We start from the raw sequence: 22,193 nt of genomic DNA on the forward strand, positions 1-22,193 counted from the left end.
GTTCAGTCAAAAAGGTTGGCAGCAAACAACCCTCAAGCCGGCGTTCCTCTTTACCCGTTTTGGTGAGGGGATGGGTGACGAGTTTACGAACGAGCTCGTTCTCCGACGACCTCAGCAGCAGGACGATGTCGGCCGGAAGTGTGTCCCGGTTCTTGGCCAAGAAGCCTGCAGCGTTGTAAATCACCTTGAGGATCGGCGGAGAGGGGAGAGAAAAAATGACCAGAGGCCTGACACATGTTGACCAGCTTAAAGGAAATCTTGTGTCAATGAATTACCTTTCCAGCATAGTGGTGAATCCCAAAGCCAAGGTCAACCCTCTTTGGCCTCCAGAAGCATTTGGTCTTGAGATTATCTTCAAATTTCTCTAGAATACCAAGTTTGCACGTGAGTAAATTATCCTCTCAACCGACCGTCCCACAACTCTTTAGCCACATGAAACTGGCGGTACCCTCTAAAGATAATAATAATTCTCTTTTTTGAGCCCCACCTCCATTTTGGTCAAAGAATGTGACTACTTCAAATCTCTCCCCATTCTTCAAAATGGTGGTACTTTCGATCAGGGAGCTCAGATTTCCCTCCTGCAAGCGACTGACCTACGAGCGTCTGGTCGGTGGCCTGCGGGAAGCGACTCTCCTCGTCCAGCAGCGACAGCATCCCCATGGGCTTCTGCAGGAACAGATCCAGGAGCGGCCGGTTGTCCTCGTACTCGATCATCCGAGCGTCCACCTCCTCATTCAGGTACTCGTCCTGCACAGACATTGCAGACACCTCCGTCACAATCTTGGCTCTCCAAGAAAGGAAAGAATACCTTTTTAGTTTTATTTTTTTTTAATTCAGGTAATATCCTGGATTTACATTTTATGTTTTAGGCCTAAATACTGTGCAACGTTTGGTGTAAACATGATTTCCTGACTTCTTCCTTCATTCTTCACCTCATATCAGACCATAATCTTGTCCGGGGGGGGGCGTAAAGTCTTTACTGTATACTGAGCTAACCTGATCACATCAGGTTGACTGACCATCAGGGCTCACTGCAAGAATGACTCAGCAACATTGAGTCTTTTCCATTCCGGGAAGAAGAAAAAAAAAGGGGAACAAACAGCGTCGAATCAACGTTGCTTATTATAGCGGGAAATGCACAATGTGAAGTGAACGAACCACATCAGTGAATCTGTAGGGATGGAGATGGATCGGGACAATATATATATATATATATGACTGCGTGTATGGCAACGTATAGATAAGGGAGAACAGTATAAAATAATGTTGCCATTAATCTGCTTTATTTTACTCTGGAGTCAAAAGTTTGGGGACGCTTATTAATCTCATGGCACATTACAGTTCCCTTATGCTCTTATATATGTTGGCAGTATAGGACAAATATAGTTCTGGGCCTGGTGCCAACAATACCCCAGAGTGAGTTTAGGTCCAAATGCTAACTGTCTCCAACTCCTAATTGACCCCTTGTTTGGATGATTTATTGCTCCTCTCCACGGGTGAGACCAAATCATTTAACATTAGCAAACCGCTCTATGTCCTCCCCCTCAAGGCAACGCACCCGCGAGACCGCAAAAAAAGAAAACCCCTCATTCCCCCCCATATATGAAAGACATCAGCATATTTCTCACCCTTGCCATCTGTTAAAACACAAGCCGGTGACAAATGATGACAATGTTATCTCCATTTAGATGGAAATGAGGTGGTGCCAAGGTGAAAGAAATGCACACAAAGTGCGTCGCAGGAAGGGGAATTCGAGCCCTGGGAAGGTGTTCTGTGATTGCAGCGATGGGGACAGAGGAGACTCACCTGTTCCCAAGCGAATATGTGCTGGTTGAAGTAGAACTGGATCTGCTCGTTGGCGATGTTGATGCAGAGCTGCTCGAAAGAGTTCCTCTTGAAGTTCTCGAAGCCGAAGATGTCCAAGATGCCGATGTTCAGGCCCTTGTCGTCTTCTCTGGAGGTGAGAAGAAGGATGGAATACATACGTTCTAAATCATAAATCGCTCCATCACAATGGTCCCCACTTCTGGGGCCTTGCTGAAACGGAAGCAATGTCTCGTTACGGCCTCTTGTCCGACATCTACGGCTAGTCACCAGACACTTCACGTCATTTTCACCTCTCAGATTGATCCGCTGAAATATTTTTTAAACGACGCGAGGCATTAAAACTTTGTGAGATTGCCCTCATTCTGCGGAAAACACACACACACACCGTCATCATCACACTCTCGGCTCCTGATCTCACCCTAGGTGGCTGTCGGGCCGCAGCAGCGAGTTGATGCGGTTGACGATCCAGCTGAAGAGGCGGCCGTAGAGGGCCTTGCCCATGGCGTCCCGCACCTCCGCCGCCTTTTCCACCGTGTTGGGCCTGACGATGGTCTCCCCCCGGGCCACGACGCAGTGGGAGGTCAGGGCTTCCTGGAGCTCGTCTGAGCGGATCCGCAGCAGCGAGGACACTGCGGGGACACGAGATGAGGGATGGGACGGAAGTTAAAGGTTTCAAAGAAGTACATTCAGACTCAGAAATAAAGGTGATGCTTCTGGGTTCACATTAAAATAAGTGACTAAGAACATTAGTGTCCCTGCTCATGGATTAAAATAATGACAATCACCTAGACAGCTTTGTAAATTACCAGTCAGAACAACATGTTTAAATTTAGAAAAATCTAAAGCTGGAGGAAAATCACGTCCTGTGAAATCCAACCACTGCAGATGTATGTTTGGTAATGGATGTCCCTGTGATTCCGCAGTCTGCACTGATGGATAATTTATTTCAGAACAATAGTTTCCTATATTTAGCTCCACCTGGAGCTCTCTGCAGAGTTAATGGAAAAGGAGCAGGAGATAGAGGAAGGGAAGTGTGTGTGTGTGTGTGTGGGGGGGGGCTTGAGAGTCATGTTTGGTTTTACGTCATCACATACTCGCTCTCTCTCTCCTCTCACCGTTCTCCAGGACAGAAATGTTGGAGATGTTGCTCTTGTCCGTCTGATGCTCCGAGGCAACCGGACAGAACTCGATGTCTCCAGAGTTGAGCACGGCAGCCAGGGTGCTGTACACACTGCCCAGCTCCTGCACACACGATAGAGACACTGGAGAAAACGGACGGAAGACCCCGCCGCCCCCGAATCCCATGTTCTGACCTTTGAAAGATTTTGCAGCGGTTCTGAATTTCTTTCATCCAAATTTGGGACTTATTGTAACATGATTGGGTACCGACATTTGTGAGCACAAAGACGTACAACTCACTTCCTAATGAATAGTCATGATGAGGCATTGAAGGTGTCATGTGGAGGCAAAGGTGTTCGGCTGACCAACGTACAATATGTGCACTATTTCAGTTGAAAGCTGCTGATTAATAGCTCAAATTTCATGCTTTAACCTCCAAAACCACCTGCCATAACATCATCAGTTATTTGGGGTATTATTAGTATTCCCAAATTATGCTTTTTGACATTTTTTCCAATCGCAGTTTGAAAACTGGAACATAGCAGAACATTGCATTTGAATTGACTGACCAAATGTCCTTTCTGCGCAGAGAATATCTTCTAATTTATCGTCGGTTGTCACATGACATGTGCTACCATGAGCAGTGTTTGACTCTATGAAAAAAATTTAGCACCATTCAGAGATAAAAAAGGAAAAATGTCATCGCTAAGCACCAACGATATCAACAAAATTAAGATTTTTGGGGGGGATTATAGAAATAAAAGTACACGATTCACCCGTCGTTCAGTGAGTGTGACAGTCCTAGCACATGCTAAAATAAAAAAAAGACAGGAAAAAAAACCAACTCTTCTCCTTTGTGCCTCACAACGGCGTCAAAATAGATCAAATGCCTCAAAGGCAATCTTCATACACACATTCTGTGATTTCACGCGAGCCAGGAGGACGTCGCACTGTAGGGAAAGGCGGCTGCTCCTCCAGCAGTGCCAAGCGACTACGGGATAAGTGCTATTGACGTGCAGATCCCAGAGGCAATCAGTTCTTTGGGCCTCGTTAGTCCTCACAATGCCAACAGCTGACTGCCTCCGTGTGCCCGTGGCTTCATTCTCCACAATAGGCCATATAGTGCACCTTTATGAACTGACTGTACACCTGTTTCAAAGCTCATTCTATGCCCCTTTTTTCCCCCCAGAGCTCACCGATTAGAATACTGGTTGTACACACACTTTGATTGGTTACAGATGTGTGAGCGTGTGTCCTTATGGATGGGTGTCAGGGTGGAGGTTGTGCTTTCATTGTGGCCGAGCCAATGTCAGCCGTTTCTCCCAGTAAATCAACGCGCTGGCTCGTACAGTACCTCCAGGGTGAATCCAATGACTTTGAAGCACTGCTCCACCGCGTCAAACTGCTCCTTGTAGAAGGTGTTGCTCACTATGTCGGGCCCTAATTTAATGTGCTCGTTACACAGATACCTGCGGTACAAAGGGGGGAAGCAGAAGATCAGGGCTGTAGGGGGTTGGTACTGACACGGGGCGCTTTGCCGTGCGAGCGGGGAATAGCAGTGATGCAGACGAGGGGTGGCCGGGAAGTGTCAAACCTACTTAGGTGTTTTGCTGTCGGAGAGCTTGTAGTGGGCTAGTTTCTTCCTGTCAGCCAGGCCGGCGTAAATGTAGTAGAAGATGTGGAAGTTCCTCTCCCCTCTGTCGAAACACACACACACACACACATTGACATGAAATGCACTAAAACTGACCAAATGTAGTAAATCAAACAACTCAAAAATTAAATAATCCTGTAAGCAGCTCACATTATTAGCATTCGCTTACGGGCTAAAATGCTTTTAAACAATAATAATACAGCTGTATGCATGTGCTCTATATGGATGATTTACGTTATCAATTGATTCAGGTTAATTAAATGTTTCATATTTATAGTTAAACACTTCATTTCACTTATTCAATCAACAATATTATTTTTGGATGTGTTCATGGTTACATTTCATGAAATATGAATTACATTTTTGATTTGTCTCAGAAGCCTTTGCTATATTTTGCCCCGTTTGCAGTACTGGGCCTGTAAACACAGTCTGCAGTGAAGTGTTCTGTAGTCTGACACAAATTAATAGAACAGATATTAATAGGATAATCTTGGCTTGGTTGAATTTATAGCCAAAAGCTATTGGCCTAACTTCACACCAAACGCCCTTATATTGTGATAAGTATTATTCTATGCATATTCTTGTCAATTATCCTCCTCAGAGATCTGAAAACATAACATCCCTGAGGTATCGCCTCGTGAAGAAATCTTGAATGAACAACATGGATCCACCTTGCTCGCTGTCCCCAGCAATTAGAATCTAACAGGCTGACGCACGGCGTACGGACAGCGCTCGCAACTCAATTCAAACCGTCTCCGATCTGCGTGTCTGTTTCCTAATGGAATACTTGAGGCCGCCTTAGAAGTTCCACTAAGGACACAATCCTTGATCAAACAGGAAATAAGCCAGTCCCTCCACATGACCCGTCCGTTCCCCCCAGATAAAAAGAAGAAAGAAAAAAGATGGATTGACTGAAGTGCAGGTGGAAAGCAAATGCCGCCAGTTTGAGAAGGAGGAGTAAAGGTGAAAGAAACAGACAGTCCATTACGCACACTGATCCCTGGCCAGCAAGCAGGAAAACAACCTTTGCCGCAGTGTTGTCGACAAGCAAACGACAAGAGACGTGATTTCAATTCAAAGTGTCACCAAGTTTTTTTTTTTTCACAAAAACAAAAAGAAGGAGGTGATAGTTACACGGCCTGGTGGATGACTCTGGACTTCTCCAGCAGATACTCGGATATCTGCGCTCCCACCACGGTTCCCCCGCAGGTGAACTTCATCTCCAGGTACTTGCCGAAGCGGCTGGAGTTGTCGTTGATGGCCGTGCAGGCGTTGCCGAACGCCTCCACCAGGCTGTTGACCAGCAGGATCTTCTCCTGGAGCGTCCGATTATTGGCCTGAATCAAAACATCATGCGGCCTTAGAAAACTCGACCAAAGTAATCAAAAGTTAAAGGGACATTATTTGTACCTCAGGGAGTCTCCGTGACACAGCCGCAGAATGGACAATTATAGAAAGGGCTTGTTGATGAAATGTTGTGTTTATGGATATATACTGTACATCATAACTCACCTTCCCAAGAACAGTCAGCTGCTGCACTAACAGATGAGCACTCTCCGTTTTCCCTGCTCCACTTTCTCCGCTGATCACGACGCACTGCACATAGGAAGTCAGAAAGCTTATTATGAAACTGGTGATTGTAATACTGACACAATGTCACTAGAATCAACTTCTGACTCCATTAGAGGGGGAAAAAATGGGTATTTTCTTACAACAAAGAGCATGAAAAACAGTAAAAACAATATCATAACACTTGTTTGTAATGTGACGAGCGCAAAAATGAATGACCTGGTCTGCATTGTAGGACACCATGGACTGGTAGGCGATATCAGCCACGGCGAAGATGTGCGGCGGGTTTGCTGTACGTTTAGCTCCTATGTACATTTTAGTGTGCTGCAAAGAGAAGAGTGTTGACAGCGACAGGCACACGAATGTAATGGATACCAGAAATTAATGTTACCATGAAAAGGCTTTTGCATCTGTGTACTGCACACAACAAACTCCCCTATTATACTTTTGCTCTGGGAAGAGAGGACTGAAAAAATAGCCACAAACTTGAGGCGGAGAGAAAAACATAATGATTGAGAGGAAAATACAATCAGTGAGGCATGGAAGAGGCAGGGAAACAGGGGCAGTGTGTGTGTGTGTGTGTGTGTGTGTGTGTGTGTGTGTGTGTGTGTGTGTGTGTGTGTGTGTGTGTGTGTGTGTGTGTGTGTGTGTGTGTGTGTGTGTGTGTGTGTGTGTGTGTGTGTGTGTGTGTGTGTCTTCTGCAGAGTGTGTGTTCTGCAGACTGCAGAACTGCATAGGCACTAATGAGATACGCTGCATTCGGTGCGTTACTGACCAAATGTACGATCACACGTGCGTGAAAAAATACTAATATCCGTCCACGGACCTGAGGAGTGTATATCTCCATCTTATGGAAAGGATTGACCGCCATGAGGATGTCCCCCACGTATGTATAGATTTCATCTTGTCCATAGCGAAGCTGAAGCTGCTCTGTGACTGTGTTCTGGAAAAAGAAAAAAAAAAAAAAAAGAAATGCCGGCACTTAAGCAAATTCCTTTCTACATCGCTGTCTTACAAGAGATAAATGCACAAAAATCATTATTACAACCAGGCAGTCCCTTATGCTCATGTCCTGCCTCGAGTCAAGGCCTGTGACGCCTGTTACCTCAATGTATTATCTTGCTGTCACACGGTGATTGATTCTCCCGTCTCCGCGCCGCCGGGACAGGTACATCAACATGAGCACGGCGGCACTGCCCACCTCAAACTCCGCGTGAGGGATGGGTTGAAATATCCGCTGGTAACCTCGACCGGTTGTATCGCTCAACGTGTCACAATTGATAAATGGCTCTTAATGTTATTTGTGTTTATTGCGCCGTTACTCGCTGTGGTTGTACAATAGTTTCGGTTCGTTTTTTTTTTTTTTTTTTTAACAGGAGACCAGAGATATTCTATATATTCTTTCAGATGCGGAGAATGTAATTTCTACAGAATAGTCAAAAGCAGTTGTCAAAACAATCTCAACACAAGTGCATTTAGTAGATGTTCTGGGGCTGTTGATGGTATCACACAACAGCTGATGGAGTTGGTCAAATATTATTTTTTTGCGCTTTTGTTTCCAGGGTGAAAGAGAAACTGTGAAACTCAGCTGTGAAACTCCTTGTGGCGAGGAAGATCATGTAGCCCGGTCAAAAGCTCCAGAGAAGGTGCACCTTGTGGTAAAACTATTTTGACAATGGCTATTTGCAAGATGGAGAATCATTTTTCAATCTCAAAATAAAAACTCATACAGTGTCTAGTACATTTTTGCTTCACTGTATCTGCTTTGACAATGGTTTTCTTCCCGCTGACTAGTTATGTTTTGTTTTTTAAGCGTATAGCTTTATCATCGTACAATTTTTACAAAAGGTCAAAGCTGAGTTCGGACGTTCTTACCTCATCTAGCACTTCTAGGGTGGCGAGGTCCTCCACCTCATCGTGGCCACTCTGTGTCTTCATGTGGCTTCCTTTCTTAGTGTGGATGCGTTCATGCCTGAAATTCACCACACACACACACACACACACACACACACACACACACACACACACACACACACACACACACACACACACACACACACACACACACACACACACACACACACACACACACACACACACACACACACACACACACACACACACACACACACACACACACACACACACACACACACACACACACACACACACACACACACACACACACACACACACACACACACACACACACACACACACACACACACACACACACACACACACACACACACACACACACACACACACACACACACACACACACACACACACACACACACACCAGCAGTGTATGTAATGTAAACACTGTACAAGACAATCTCAGTGATCCTGATTCAAATCCAGCACATTCTTAGCACATATTGGTGCAGTGCAGAGTCCTGCCGATGTCAAACAAACGTTCAATAATGTAAATACAATCAAAGATTTAACTAGATTAAGATCTAAATGTAAATATAATAAACGGTGAACAAGAAAGGACGATCAGTATGCAGTTCACTCGGCCCTACATCCTCTCCCCGTATGAGACCCACATTTTATTAAATGTTTAAATCTCCACAGTCCCCCAATCTTTCTGGACTACCTCACCACTACCTGTCCTGTGTTTTCTGAACACGAACACTTACACACAGATAAAAGTGACGACCACGTGACGTGGAAGAAGAGACAACTTTACCAATGGCAGCATGTAAAACAGCGGTCAACTAAAATCAGACGATTTAGTTCACTGCAAATACATGTGCCATCACCACTACAACAAGAACTGTGTGAACGCTAAAAAAGCCACTTATCATCTACTCCTACTGTGGCGATAAAGGTCATATATGCATGTGTTACCTGTCATTAGTGTCAGTGCTTCTGTTTGTCTTTCCGTGATGGCTTGAATGACAGAAATAGGATTAACATTTCACGACTGCATGGACGAAGCACCTTCTGGGCCAACATTTGACGTGCAGCCCGCAGGTCGCGTGATGCTGGGGCAGGATTGAGCTGTTGTTGAAGCGACGGCGGCAGGCTTTGTAAAATATCTAGCAAATGGGGGTAATTTGGATTATACTGCCCGCAAAGGCTAAGCCGCAGGCTAGCAGAGAAGACCCACTGACAGGAAGGCTTTTGCCGACTTCAAGGTTTTTCGGGGCAGTAAGAGACTTCACGGTGCACGGTGAGTATTCTCCTTTAGCACAACTTGTGGACATGTTAGATATTGGACAGTACCTTATTTTGCCAACGACTCCAATCTGTTGGTTGAGGTCAATTAGTTCGATCAATTGTTTCTGCAGTGTTCTCTCTCTGCCGACAATCTGCTTGATGAACACGTGCTGCAGCAGGTCTAGCACATTCGGTCTCAGCTCAAAGTCCTTAATCAGACATCTGCGGAGGGGAAGAAGAAAAAGGTAGAAGAGTGCGATGAATGTCTCCATATTCAAAGCATCTGCTTATGTGCCATCAGTGGAAATACCGTATTTATTATTTCAGCGGTAGCATCCGCACTCACTTGCAGATGAAGTCATTAAAGATGTCTGACCAGAGCTCCGGCTGGTGGAGGGTAGGCGAAGGATTTCTGTTAAGGGAGGTAATGGAAAAGATAAATGGGACGATAAGATGAGACGGGACTTAACGGGCCGCGGCGGAGAACCAAAGGCCGAGCGGAAACGACGGAGTGAAATCTGAACGCCATTCGCCATCGAAATATACATCCAGAAAAGAAAGAAACAGCAGTACTCTGGAAGAAAGGGGTTGGTGATATAGCGGATTTGATGACAGTCGATAACACTGGATCAAGTGCAACCAGATCTTGTGAATTGTTGGTTTCGCAAGTAAAAAAAACAAACCCATTTAAATGGACACATGTTGTTAAGGGGTCAACGGTAACAAGGCCTCACGGCTCAGGAGCAACTGAGCTAATTTGCTTTAATTCCAATACCTTTATGTATTTATTTACAAGAGGGGTTCCTGTGAAGGGGTCGGAAAGTCAATTCTGCCTGCTAATGCACCAGGGCCTCTTTGGCTCCGGCAGCAATAACTTGGTCTAATGAAAGGCCATACATCTCCTTTTTATCACACAGCAAATATGGACAGCAAATGAATCAGAAACATTGACTGTGGCTATTTAACGGTTTTTCTTATCTGGAAGACAAAACATGAGCTTGAGGAGGCTTTTCTTTTTTTTTCATTTTCTAAATTTAGCGTTTGCTCACTTTCTACAGGCAAATGCAAATCTTCTCTGTTGCACATAATGAAGGATAAGCGCTCCGTACTTTACACGTGTGCATAATTAGGAGATCACTTTTAATCTCCAACCTGCTGGAGAGTGCGATGCTTTGAGCTGGGATTTGATTTCTGTACATTTCCCGTCATCCCAGTTCTTTCACTGTCTCCCTCTTTCTGTCTCATTATTTGAGAAATAGAAACTTTTTATCTTTAGTTTCTCTCTTTTGGAGTTTAGGGTTTGTTGAATATTCAAAATGAGATATACTAGCTCACTAACTAACTAAGATAACAAGCCAGTCTAACTTTTTACAGACCAAATCCAAAACAGATCTTTAACTAGCTAGTTAGGTAAGTTAACCTAACTTAGTAGCCACATTAAAACATGGGGCCTGAGGTTAAAAACAAGTGTTTCTAATACTTCAACCTAAATTTCTTCATCTTATTAAGTGGTGGAAGCATAATCAAGGTACATTTGGTTTTAAATACAACAACAACAACCAATAAACCATCAGAAGTGTAGTATTTCCAGCAGAAACAATGGAATTCGATTATATAAGACTATCACTCTCTACAGAATATGGTGTTGTATTGAGTCTAGGCTCTGTATAATGTATGGTAGAATAAAATCAAACTATACAGCACTGAGGGATAACAAACGTATTTGGGCCTTGTTTTTCTCCTCGGTCATCCTCTGTTTTGGAACTATTTGACCAGCCTAAATTAAATAAGACAAGGTGTGGTTCAATCGATGCTTCCAGCATAGCTCTTTTCTCCGACCCGCTTGATGAATAAACCCAGCGTAGAGAGAAATGGGGGAGTGTGAACGGAGAGAGAGCCTGAAGCTCTGTAGCTGCAGCAGTCACATAGATTCTGGGAAAGCTGTGTGATGGCTCCTGTGGAGCACGACCCCACGAGCAAACACACAGGACAGCTATGACACTGCTGCCTGTGCGTGTTGGTGTGCGTGTTGGTGTGTGCGTGTGTGTGTGTGTGTGCGCGTGTGTGCGTGTGTGCGTGTGTGTGTGTGTGCAAAGTGTGCACCATGCGGTGATGGACAAAGCGCTGTGCCGCTAAGGTGACAGTGACGGTAAGTGCTTATGCAGCTCTCTCTCACGCTGGAATCAGGAGACGATAAACAATTACATTTCACCTTCAGCCCACAATATGCACAGATTGAGGGGGGGGGGGGGGTGTATGTGGTCGCAGCCTCCCACATACACCCCCCCCACACACACACCAGACGAATGGGATCAGTGCCAGTAGGGGAATGGTTTATGGATAAGCCCCTGCGAGCCGTTTGAAATGAAAGGACTGTACTTTGTCTGGTATGGAGAAGCAAATCACTGCGTTGGGGAGCAGGAGATGGCTTTTCTGGATGATCTACTGTACAAGCACGAGGCATTACCCTGTCTTTAAAAATGAAAATATACCCACCGCTGTTGAAGGCACAATCAAACACACACCTATTTAATGCTCAACTTTTTCCCACTTCACAGCAAGAACTGGAATCAGCACAAAGGAGTTTTAAAAATCCCAGCGACAGAATTCATTTCAACATCACCGACAGTCCCGGGACAAAGTCACAGCCCCTTTGGAATCATGACGATTGATTGGCTGATGAGTAGTTGTGATGGAGGCTCACCTGGGTATCTTGAAAAGGGCTCTCATCGGGTGGAGGTCGGACAGGGGTGGGTCTCCATCTCCCAGCTCTATGGCGGTGATGCCGAGGGACCAAACGTCGCAACGGGCATCGTAGGTTGAGTCCAGCTGCTGCTCACATGCTATAACCTGCAGCGCCAAAACAGGCGAAACATCAGATGTGACAACTTTGCAAAGTGGGAATCAGATGTAAAAAAACGTTATGTCCATGGTCAATAAAAGTGTATAAGCGTTATAATATTTATTTGTATATACGTTTATAGTTCTCAAAGCAAAAATTATTTAAAAAAAGCCCAAACTAGCCAGTAGTCAGCATCTCATTAACATCACACCCATTAATCCTGATTGTCCTCCATGGTTTCACTAATTATCAGATTAAAGAATTATAAAGCCTTTGTTTTGGAGCAAACAGAATTAAGACAATTGTTTTTTTTTGCTTTAACCGCTAGCAACACGAGATCAGAACACAAAATGTATGATACAAACGTAATACTTTCTGGATTTGCAAGGACTAAAGTTGGGAGGTTTTGGCCCGATTCCCGATGAGGGGAGTCAATCATCATGTGTTGTTTTGTGGATTGTGATTAGTAAGACATACAAAACAGTAACAGAAAAAAAGTGTCCTGTCATATCTCTGCAGAACTAATTAATGGAGCACAAACATATCTATTAAATCAGTCGTCAAAGTAACATGGACACTTCCACAGACTAGTTCCTGAATGTGTAAGTATTACAAACAGCTTTTGTAAAATATGTAACTCAATCTGAAATGTATGACATAAGGACACAAACTTACCTCAACGTTACATAATCAAATCTTTAGAAAGACGGCGTTAATCCACAGATGTTTATCATCCAATCCGGGAAAGTCTGTGCTCATGAATAATCTCTCTCCCAAAAAAGTCATCAGAAATCGTTCTTTTCTTGTAATAATACTGTCACAAATCTTGTTTTACACTCCTGACGTTAAAAAGCCGTGCCGCTTTCTAGTCTAGAGTCCGTCCAAGCTTCGTCCATGAGCATTTTATACAAATAAGATTAAAATACTAGTATCCTGAACACGTCTTGCAGCGTTTATACTGATGCACAGCATGCAAACCTCATGTAAAAATGTCAATTGTGATCTGTCAGGTGATTCATTAGAGGTTCATCCACGTCTGGGGGCCCAACACGCACTCGGTAGTTCCGATTCCCTGCTCGTCCACTCCACATGTCAAGTTTTTGCACCATTTATTTATCGTACATATTTTTTACCTTTTGTACTTATTGCAGTACGGCGGGAGAGCAACGTATTTTCTGCACATATTGCAGAGTTGACTTGACTTTAATTCGTAGCTGTCGATATGTTTAACAGTTTGAAGCGACATGAAGAAACGGCCAACTACTTTACTACTGGGCGAGACTTTGAAGAGGCGAGACACTGTCGCCGAAAAAAAAAAACCCCTTAGCGATGAGCGAAGTTACATCGACCTTTCAAGCGGATGCGACTATGCTCTGGTATAAACGACCATTTCTTGATGTGCACTACTTCAAATGCACGATTAGACGTGAGATGAATGACGGGGGGCGGCCCACTTGTTGTTGTTGTTTTGTTTTTTTTCATCTCTTTCATGATTATTAACTGTGGCCCCCACCGGGGGATCTGCTTCGGGGGCTAGTGTAGTGGAAAGGGAACAGGTACCTCAGGAGCCATCCAGAAGGGAGTTCCGACAGAGGTGTTCCTCCTCAGACGGGTGTTTGTCAGCTGGGCGGACACACCTGCGGGGAGGAGAATACACACTTCAGCCGTGTCAAACAGTTGACACTACGCTTGCAGGCTGCCGCTCAACTCATACGGGGCCGGAGAGCTTTCTCGTATGCCACTGATGGAGCGGTCACTACGGTGACAAGGAGTTTTTTCTCCCATCCTCCAAATGATCGATGGCTTCGAATTACACATTCTTCTCTGACTTGCAGGTTATGTCGCTGGATATTTCAAGAGTAAAATTTGAATATAAGTCTGCTGCTAACAGGCTGTGGCTGCCAGAGACGACATTTCACTCCCAGAATAAGCGGTTTGTTAGATGTAATTAGCTTTATCCACATATAAAACACTGTGGTTGGCAAATTCAGCACGAATTGGACAGCAGAGGGAATGAGCGTGTCCTTATGTGTGTGTGTGTGTGTGTGTGTGTGTGTGTGTGTGTGTGTGTGTGTGTGTGTGTAAACGTGCGGTTTAAAAAGCCTGACAAGGAACACGCCGACCCACGGTCGTGACTTGGGTCCAGTCGGGACGAATCAGCGTTACGCCACACCACTCTCTCGTGTCCCGGGGGGCCGGCTCAGCCGAGGCAGTCGACCGGGGACAAAAGGAGAGAGAGCCTCGAGGTAAAACGTGGCTTTACCAACACAAACGGAAGGCGATCCGCTTGACGCACGGGCGCGCGGCTACAGATGGAGGACAGCGTCTCTGTCGAGCACGTTGTGTTCACGGCTCCGGATTGTACAGTTTGTGCAAAATGAAGAGATCATTTTGTGAAGCCGCGCCGACATACTCCCCCGACAGTGACATTGGTTAAAATCTATTCGAGACACAAAGTCCTGCTGCATTTACTCGAGTGCATTTCCGACGGCGTCAGCGACTGTTACTTGTAACAGCTCCGTCGACTTCATTGCTGTCGGTGCGGTACAGTGACGTGACGGATTTCTGTTGGTGCTGGTGGGTTTAGAGCCATGGGGGGGAGGAGAGAGAGACAGAGAGAGAGAGAGAGAGAGAGAGAGAGAGACAGAGAGAGAGAGAGAGAGAGAGAGAGAGAGAGAGAGAGAGAGAGACAGAGAGAGAGAGAGGGAGAGAGAGAGAGAGAGATGCCAGGATGAGCAATGCAGAGGAAAACAGTTCTGCGGCCAAACATCAAAAGGGATTTGAGTCATGTGCGGGAGGAGATATATGCATATGGCTGATGCACACGTGTACACACACACACACATACACACAGTAACACATCAACCAACATTACTAAGAACAAACCCCGAGATTTACAAAGTTGGAGGAATATATACACCAAAAGGAACTACCCAAGAAAAACCCCACAACGATCTGATGAAACTTATGGTTACACATCTGCTACAATACGTATATATATATATATATATATATATATATATATATATATATATATAATGTACATATGAAGTGTACCAATGTGCCAGGATAAAGAAACATGAAGAGCCCCCCATTAAAAGCCCCTCACAGCCCCCTCTCTTTCCACTACATTAACCCCGAGAGGAGCCCGGTGGGCCACACTCAATAATCATCACGGAGATAACGCCTGTCAATTAGCATATTCATGAGAGGCCCAATGGACGAACGCGCTCCCCTGGTTCTCTTTTCCGGGTCCATCTCTCTCGCCACGTTCGGTGTCTCTGCTCGTGATGAGTCACCGCGGGGGTGCGAGCCCTTCAGCAGCTTAGTGTGGCGTGCGCCCCTCCGCATGAGAAGGAACAAAAAAAAATCCCCAACATTAATCTCAGCGTGACGCCGCCACCGCCGCCGCGTCGAGCACGAGTCGGAACATTTTTTCCCGCCCCCCTTTTTTCCCCCCCCAGTCACTCTCGAAGCTTTTACACAAGTTGGGCTTATTTTTTAAAACTGCCGCGTCTATTTTTCTTCCCTTTTGCGATGAGCTCACAACATGTGTAACCTGATACACATTTGGAAGGTCAGCGGGTGGAGAGAGAAGATGGGCTGGAACAGACTCCAGTTTTGGACGTCTGCTCTTTGAATGATGCCAAAGTGCTAATTGGGCAGAGACTTGGCCGGCATGGTGATAACACAGGAGCCGACGTCTTATCGGCTCGTTCTTAGGTGAATGACATTTTACCTGCGTGTCACGGAGAGCTGGGGACATTTAAATTCAAGTCGCCGGCTGCATGTGTCGCATGCCGGATTATACCGTTTTAGTAGCAAAACTCCATATAGTGCAAATCAGAATTGCAGCCATTAACGCTCTGCAGCGTACAGTGTCACTGTACAGTGTGTTGCTCTGGGCTAGATGCTATGCTCACGTTAGTCCATGAATATACGTATTGAATATGTCAGCGGGACTTTAAAACTTACCGTCAAAGAAATTCTAAAAATGAGCAGCTAAAAAGGGGCCAGTTACCTATCACGTTTCTAAATAAATTAAATGTTGCAAGTGGTGAATCTTCCCCACTATATGCAGGCTAGACATTTATGAAAGATTCTGCAGAAGACAGAGGACTACATCTCGAAAACTTCTTCGTCAGTAAAGATCTGCAAGAGACAGGAGGGTGACGCTGTTTTCTTTTTTTTGGAGGCAAACGGTGGCCCCGCTCCATATTAGCTACTTCACATCCACGTCTTGAGTGATTCCATTAATACCCCCCTTCCTCCTCCTCATCACTATACAAGAGCTGTGCACTTTGGTGCCTCGTGGTTGGGAGAAAGGCTTTTAAGAGAAGCCCACAATTAGCAGACTAAATGCAAAACCCACGCACACGTTGTCGAGTGGGGATTTTATTTGTGGCGAAAACAGGCGGCTGTTTATCTTTTTTCTTCTTCGGCCCCCTTAAGCAATCTGGGGGTGAGTCATCCTCTGGAAATAGTCAGAAAAACACTTTGCCTATCATTCACCTCCGATCCGGGAACCACGGTCGCGCCGCCTCATTTGGTTAAGAAAATCAGCTTGGAAACGCAGGGCGGACAGCGACAGTATCCTCCTGCCGTCTGCGGCCGCATAATGGAAGAGACGGGATGTGATGGAAAAGTGTAATCACCCGCCACTTTGTCCGGTTGTGTGAATGCGGTCCAACCCTCTCAAGGCAACTAATTAGTGGCACAATTTATTTGGCGAGCGGCTGAAGGTAATGTGTTTGACCCTCTTCTGTTAACTACAGCCATAACATCATTTTCCCCTGATTAGATGGGGATGGTGCAAAAAAAAAAAGAAGCATGTCTTTTGCACAAAAAAAATGGGACATGTGACCTACCGAAATCCACGAGTTTGACCCCCGCGTGCGTCGTCAACAGGATGTTGTTGCCTTTGACGTCCCGGTGGATGGTCTTGTTGACGTGCAGGTGTTGGAGGCCCTGTGGAGAGGAAGGGGATTTTGTTTAAGAGCTTATTATTTTTTTTTTTTACTTCTGCCAAGCACCTGCCTGCAAAATTAAGCACGCCTTTTGTTGAAGCGATTCATCCGGGGAGGGAGGTGGGGGGCGTTGTTGTGTTTCACTCCACAGTCAAAACATGGAAGAATTGTCAGACTTTACCATGAGGGCCTCATGCAAGATGTAGGCGATTATGGCTTCATCCATTCGGTCCCCTCTCCTCAGCATGCCTTTGGCCAGATCCGTCACCGAGCCGCCGTTGCAGAGCTGCAAGAAGAACAACGAGCAGCAGGAGGAGGAGGAGGAGGAGGACAATCAGGAAGAAAACCTCAACATGAGTCAGCACTTATAGCTCAGCTTATACAACATGCCAAAAAACATAATAAATCTGGGGCATCTTAGATATGCAGACTTTTCACAGGATGAAAGATGCTCAGAGTTTAATTCTGTCAATCTGGTAGCGGCTTATCGCTGCGAGGCGGCTTAGCGGGAGGCGAGCATCGTGCACACGGAGAGGGAATGTACATTTTTTTGTGAGGAGGTTTTCCATCTATACGCTGTGTTGACAAAGCAGGGGTGAACATTAAGCGATGTGCACACATCCTCTTCGACATCGACTACATCCTCTTCATGTTTACAGAAACAGAAACACAGCGTATATACTAAGAAACGTTTTTTCTTTTGGTTTTTTTACGTGTTTATCTGTGTTTTCTGGCCGTTACACTGCGTCTAGATACGGACTCCCGCTGTCAACAGCGATCCCCTCTCGGAAAATTACAGAAAATTACCCAGTGGGTTGCCAAGGCAACACAAATAACCCCGTAATTTGGGCCTTTTCTTTGGGAGATGCCTCGGCTATAGGGGGTGGGGGTGAGGGGGCGAGCACTCGGTGTAAAAGGCCTGGAAGTGACAGAAATTGTAGATTCTGCACACGAGCGCTGTTTATAAAACATCTCGGCGTGGTGAGAGATATCGTCTAATGACGTTCATGCATCCATCTTTTCTTTTCTTTTTTACCCATTCATGAATATTTTGCATGTCAGCCCACATCTTTAGTCCTAACAAAATATTAATTTTTATCAGGCAGGAAATACACTGTGTATTCTATAATTACACTAATTCCCCACACTTGTACGATGAAAGCTTAATTAGCCAACAGACATAGCGGCGGTGTGCGGTTGTTGAGGATAGGAATCGGTCCCCTGCGGCGATGTGTGCGGCACGCACATCAGAAAAAGGTCACAAATAAATTACTTCTATAGCCGCAGCGTTAATACGACGGCAACGTTTTACAGTGCACATTCGGAAAAATGACAGAGCGCAGCGCGAGGCCTTATAATGCGATATCCATTTTCCTCGAGTGGCTATAGGGAGGCGGGATGTTCACCGACTGCAATTGTACGATTGGGAGAAAGAAAGGAAAAATGACAGAATGGCCCTCGATGGAAAACCGGTGTTTTCATCGTGGTTGGCTTCCCATGCAATACTGACGAGAAGAATAAAAAAAAATAAGTGCTGACTGGTACAACAGAAGTGTCATAAAACCGATATAATATCCGTGGTTGTGTTGCTCAAATCGCCAAACGGGGACCGATTCTCTCGTGGCATTACAGTTTCCCCCCCACGGGGTTTGATTGCCTTTTGCACATTTTTCCTGTCGTACCGAGATAAACACAGGGAAGCGGTAAACTTGCTTCTCCCAGTTAAAGCCTCCCAGTTAACACCTTTATGGGACTTAATTTAGTTCGCGACTAAATTACAAAAGGCCCATTACATGTTATTGGAGGCACGCTCGGAAGTTAAAGCGTCGCATTTCTGCTCAATAAAAGACTTGAATGCATTCATTTTCAATTAATAAACAGTGGCCGATTAAGTTTCTGTCAATCACTTCAGCAAGTCTTAGGACAAATATCGGAAGACTTGCATTCTGGTAATCTTCTTTTTTCTTATCTTATCATTGTCATCATCTTATTGAAATGGCAAGAAAATACAGATGGATAATGAGCCAACGGACAGAGATGAAAGAGATGCTAAATGACTACAAACGACATGCTTTTCTTCTCTGTAGTAGTTTTGCGTTTCTCATTTTTGTCTCTTTGTTCTCATCTAGTGTCTCTTTGATGCCATCTTGTCTCGCCTTGCAGCCGTTTTGTGATCATTCTCTTTGCAGCTGTTCTGTGTCTGTAGTCGTTTGATTGGCTTCCCAAGCAGGAAATATCGACCGTCACTGCAAACAGAGTCTTTGTCCCAGTGGGACCCCGTGACCCCTCGGGCCCCCTGGTCCTGTGAGAGCCCGTTCAGGCAAAGCTCTAGGCGAGCGAAACAGTCTTCGCCCTTCAGCAAGCGTGAGTTTTCAACACTGTGCCTGCTTTTTCTATCTGCCCGTCAATCGGCCCATCCGTCAGGAGCCTCGGAGTGCCGTCGCAGGATGGATGGCGTCCGTCTCAGCTGCCACACGGGGAGTTAAATCACTCCTGCTCTCCGCTACCAGACAAACGGCGGCTAAGCGGAGAATACCGCCGACGGCTTTCGCGGGCAGCGCGCCGACAACCAGCCGGGCCTGACGTCGGCTCACATCTCTGCTGCCGTGTCACCTGTCATCGTTAAATTACACGGGGGCAGACACACAGCTCCATATTAATGAGAGGCGCGGCGCCCTAGATTTAGCCGAGCTAAACGTTGGCACTCTCACCTCATAGCCACGGAGCACACATCCCAGAAAGTGATGCCTGACATGAACATTAATTATTCGAGACGTGATGAAGACTCGAACCTCTGCAGGGCGGAAACGACGGATGACACCTCAGACCTCAGATTTCCTGAACTTTCGATGGAAAGATAATTGTGGAAGAAAAGCACCTTCTGATTCTCCTCTCCTGTGAACAAAATATCACTAATAGTGTTTGCAGAGAAAAGTCAAAGCCAGTTCTTACTGAGTATGCAAGCTATGTTAAAAGATTCACATCTTTCGACTACGTCTTGCATGTGAACAGCGAGTTTTCCACCGAATTATCCATTTTCAAAGAATAACCTGAATACGTTGAATACTGAGCGGGCGCATTGTCCCTTAGAAATGAGGTCAGGTGCTTGTTCAGTCATGTAAATGAACGTAGTCGATCAAAGACGGGGAAAAGATGTGGATGAAACAAATGTAAAGATGAAACACCCCCCCCCCCCCCCCCCCCCAAGCCTTTAAAACACAGGTGCCAACTTTACGCACCTCCTCCTGCAAATAGAAATCTACTAATCTAATCTTTTATACGCTGCCAGACCATTTAAAATATGTGGTTGTATTATGTCTGCAATACTGAATAAGCACACGCATGTGTGTGTGTGTGTGTGTGTGTGTGTGTGTGTGTGTGTGTGTGTGTGTGTGTGTGTGTGTGTGTGTGTGTGTGTGTGTGTGTGTGTGTGTGTGTGTGTGTGTGTGTGTGTGTGAGAGAGAAAGGTACTCCCTCCCTTTGTCACTGTGGCCTTATCGTTTACACGGGCACAATAGCGGAGGTGTCTTCTTTCCGCCGCCATTCATTGTTAAGTCCGAACAAGGAATACCATTTTAAACCCCATTGTCCTTTAATGACTGCAGAGGTCAGGATGAGTCGGGACAGAGATTACCTGGGGGGGGGGGGTTAATACAGGTGACACCAGGTTATTTTTGACTCTCAGCGAGTGTCCGTCAAACATGCAACGTGGTGCATTTCTTGACCAAAACCCCAAATCTCAATGCTTTCCATCGCGGTCTCTCTCTCGCCCTTCCACCACTGCAGAGACCGTTTGATACGTTCCTCCGTCTGAGCACCATCTGAAACTCTTAAAGATGCCATGTGTTGATAAAAGGCCCCTCATGGCCGGTTTCTTCTTCCATTTCCTAATGACTGAGACCTTTAAATATTTAAATACTTTGAACAAGGGATTAAATCCAGTAAGCAACCAATTTAATTAAAAATGCCATATGGACAGAGAATATTGCAATTTATTTTTAACATTGAAGACAAAGTGACTTTTTATTTTTGCATAATGGAAGATGAGATTGATCTCTGTAGGAGCTTTTAAAAAGGTTTGACTAACACAGGCCTTCGTTTTAACAAGAGTCTCTGGGAGGAACATGGGATTTAATGTGCATCTAAATATTTCCAATTAGAGGATAAAAGTCCCTCCACCATCTTTGAAGTACGCTGAAGCTCTCTGCTCGGGAGGGGGAAAAATTAGGGCCGTCATTCACGGAGGCCTGCTCATCCCTGCCCGCATCCGCTATCATGAAGGAGGCACACTCACAGAGGCGAAGCCAAAAGCTCGCCGAGTCCAATGAGCGGGCTAACGAAGTACAGGATGCAATTTGTACAGATCCTGTTCATGATGAGAGGTCTGCCGTCAGAGCAGGGCAGAAGGGGGAAAAAAAGGCTCCTCTCACCAGAACTGAAGGATGGAAAAATTTGCAGTTTAGAAAGGAGGGACATGGAGTAACCATGGTGAACGACCTCCTCGCTTTCCTGTCTCTTCACCGCTAGAATGTGCCTGTACTTCAGAGCACACAAAGCCACTCGCTGAAACCGTCGGGCAGTGATTCCAGCCTCAGTATTAGCCACCAGATTTGGACTGCTGGCTGCAAACCTTTGCATGGGAAATGTTGGAAAATGGAGCTATGCAAAGGGGAAACAGGGAGTAAACAAAGTAGCGAAGCCGAGCAAACTACACCAACTGCAGACTTTAGTACCAACGTCGGAGAAAAACATGATACAGCTCTAACAATCAGTACACAGCAAAACAAGAACATAATCAGATAAAAGGCCTTTTGTTTTCCTGCAACGCTGCACGTGGTCCGACTGCTCAAGCGCCTTAGCTCGTACTCGATACCCGAGCAAAGTCACTGCAGGGTCCCCTCTGCAAAAGCTCAGGAGGAAGGGCAGCGATGAAAAGTGAAGGAAACACAAGCTGCAGAGTTGAAAACTATCTCGTGGGTTAACGTAACACTGCTGCCGATGCAAAGTCCACTGAGCTTGGATTACAGAAATATGGACACGGTGTTCT

The 22,193-nt window shown here is 45.5% G+C and overlaps 1 protein-coding gene across 6 annotated transcripts in view; it reads right to left on the reverse strand.

The window, feature by feature from the left end:
* Window positions 1-22,193, reverse strand: part of myo3a (myosin IIIA) — a 41,639-nt gene that overhangs the window by 11,944 nt on the left and 7,502 nt on the right. For all 6 annotated transcript variants that reach the window (XM_035619610.2, XM_035619611.2, XM_035619608.2 and 3 more), the window contains 19 exons: window positions 17,328-17,432; window positions 17,048-17,147; window positions 13,740-13,816; window positions 12,042-12,187; window positions 9,684-9,749; window positions 9,404-9,559; window positions 8,045-8,141; window positions 6,996-7,112; window positions 6,389-6,493; window positions 6,113-6,196; window positions 5,735-5,937; window positions 4,545-4,643; window positions 4,301-4,415; window positions 2,943-3,069; window positions 2,246-2,456; window positions 1,807-1,954; window positions 594-747; window positions 276-364; window positions 55-184 (listed from right to left, as the gene is read on the reverse strand). In XM_035619610.2, coding sequence (XP_035475503.2) covers window positions 55-184; window positions 276-364; window positions 594-747; window positions 1,807-1,954; window positions 2,246-2,456; window positions 2,943-3,069; window positions 4,301-4,415; window positions 4,545-4,643; window positions 5,735-5,937; window positions 6,113-6,196; window positions 6,389-6,493; window positions 6,996-7,112; window positions 8,045-8,141; window positions 9,404-9,559; window positions 9,684-9,749; window positions 12,042-12,187; window positions 13,740-13,816; window positions 17,048-17,147; window positions 17,328-17,432 — 2,329 coding nt within the window. The remainder of the gene's footprint in view (window positions 1-54; window positions 185-275; window positions 365-593; window positions 748-1,806; window positions 1,955-2,245; window positions 2,457-2,942; window positions 3,070-4,300; window positions 4,416-4,544; window positions 4,644-5,734; window positions 5,938-6,112; window positions 6,197-6,388; window positions 6,494-6,995; window positions 7,113-8,044; window positions 8,142-9,403; window positions 9,560-9,683; window positions 9,750-12,041; window positions 12,188-13,739; window positions 13,817-17,047; window positions 17,148-17,327; window positions 17,433-22,193) is intronic.

Source organism: Scophthalmus maximus, chromosome 21, assembly GCF_022379125.1.
Source record: "Scophthalmus maximus strain ysfricsl-2021 chromosome 21, ASM2237912v1, whole genome shotgun sequence".
Classification (NCBI taxonomy): Eukaryota; Metazoa; Chordata; class Actinopteri; order Pleuronectiformes; family Scophthalmidae; genus Scophthalmus; species Scophthalmus maximus.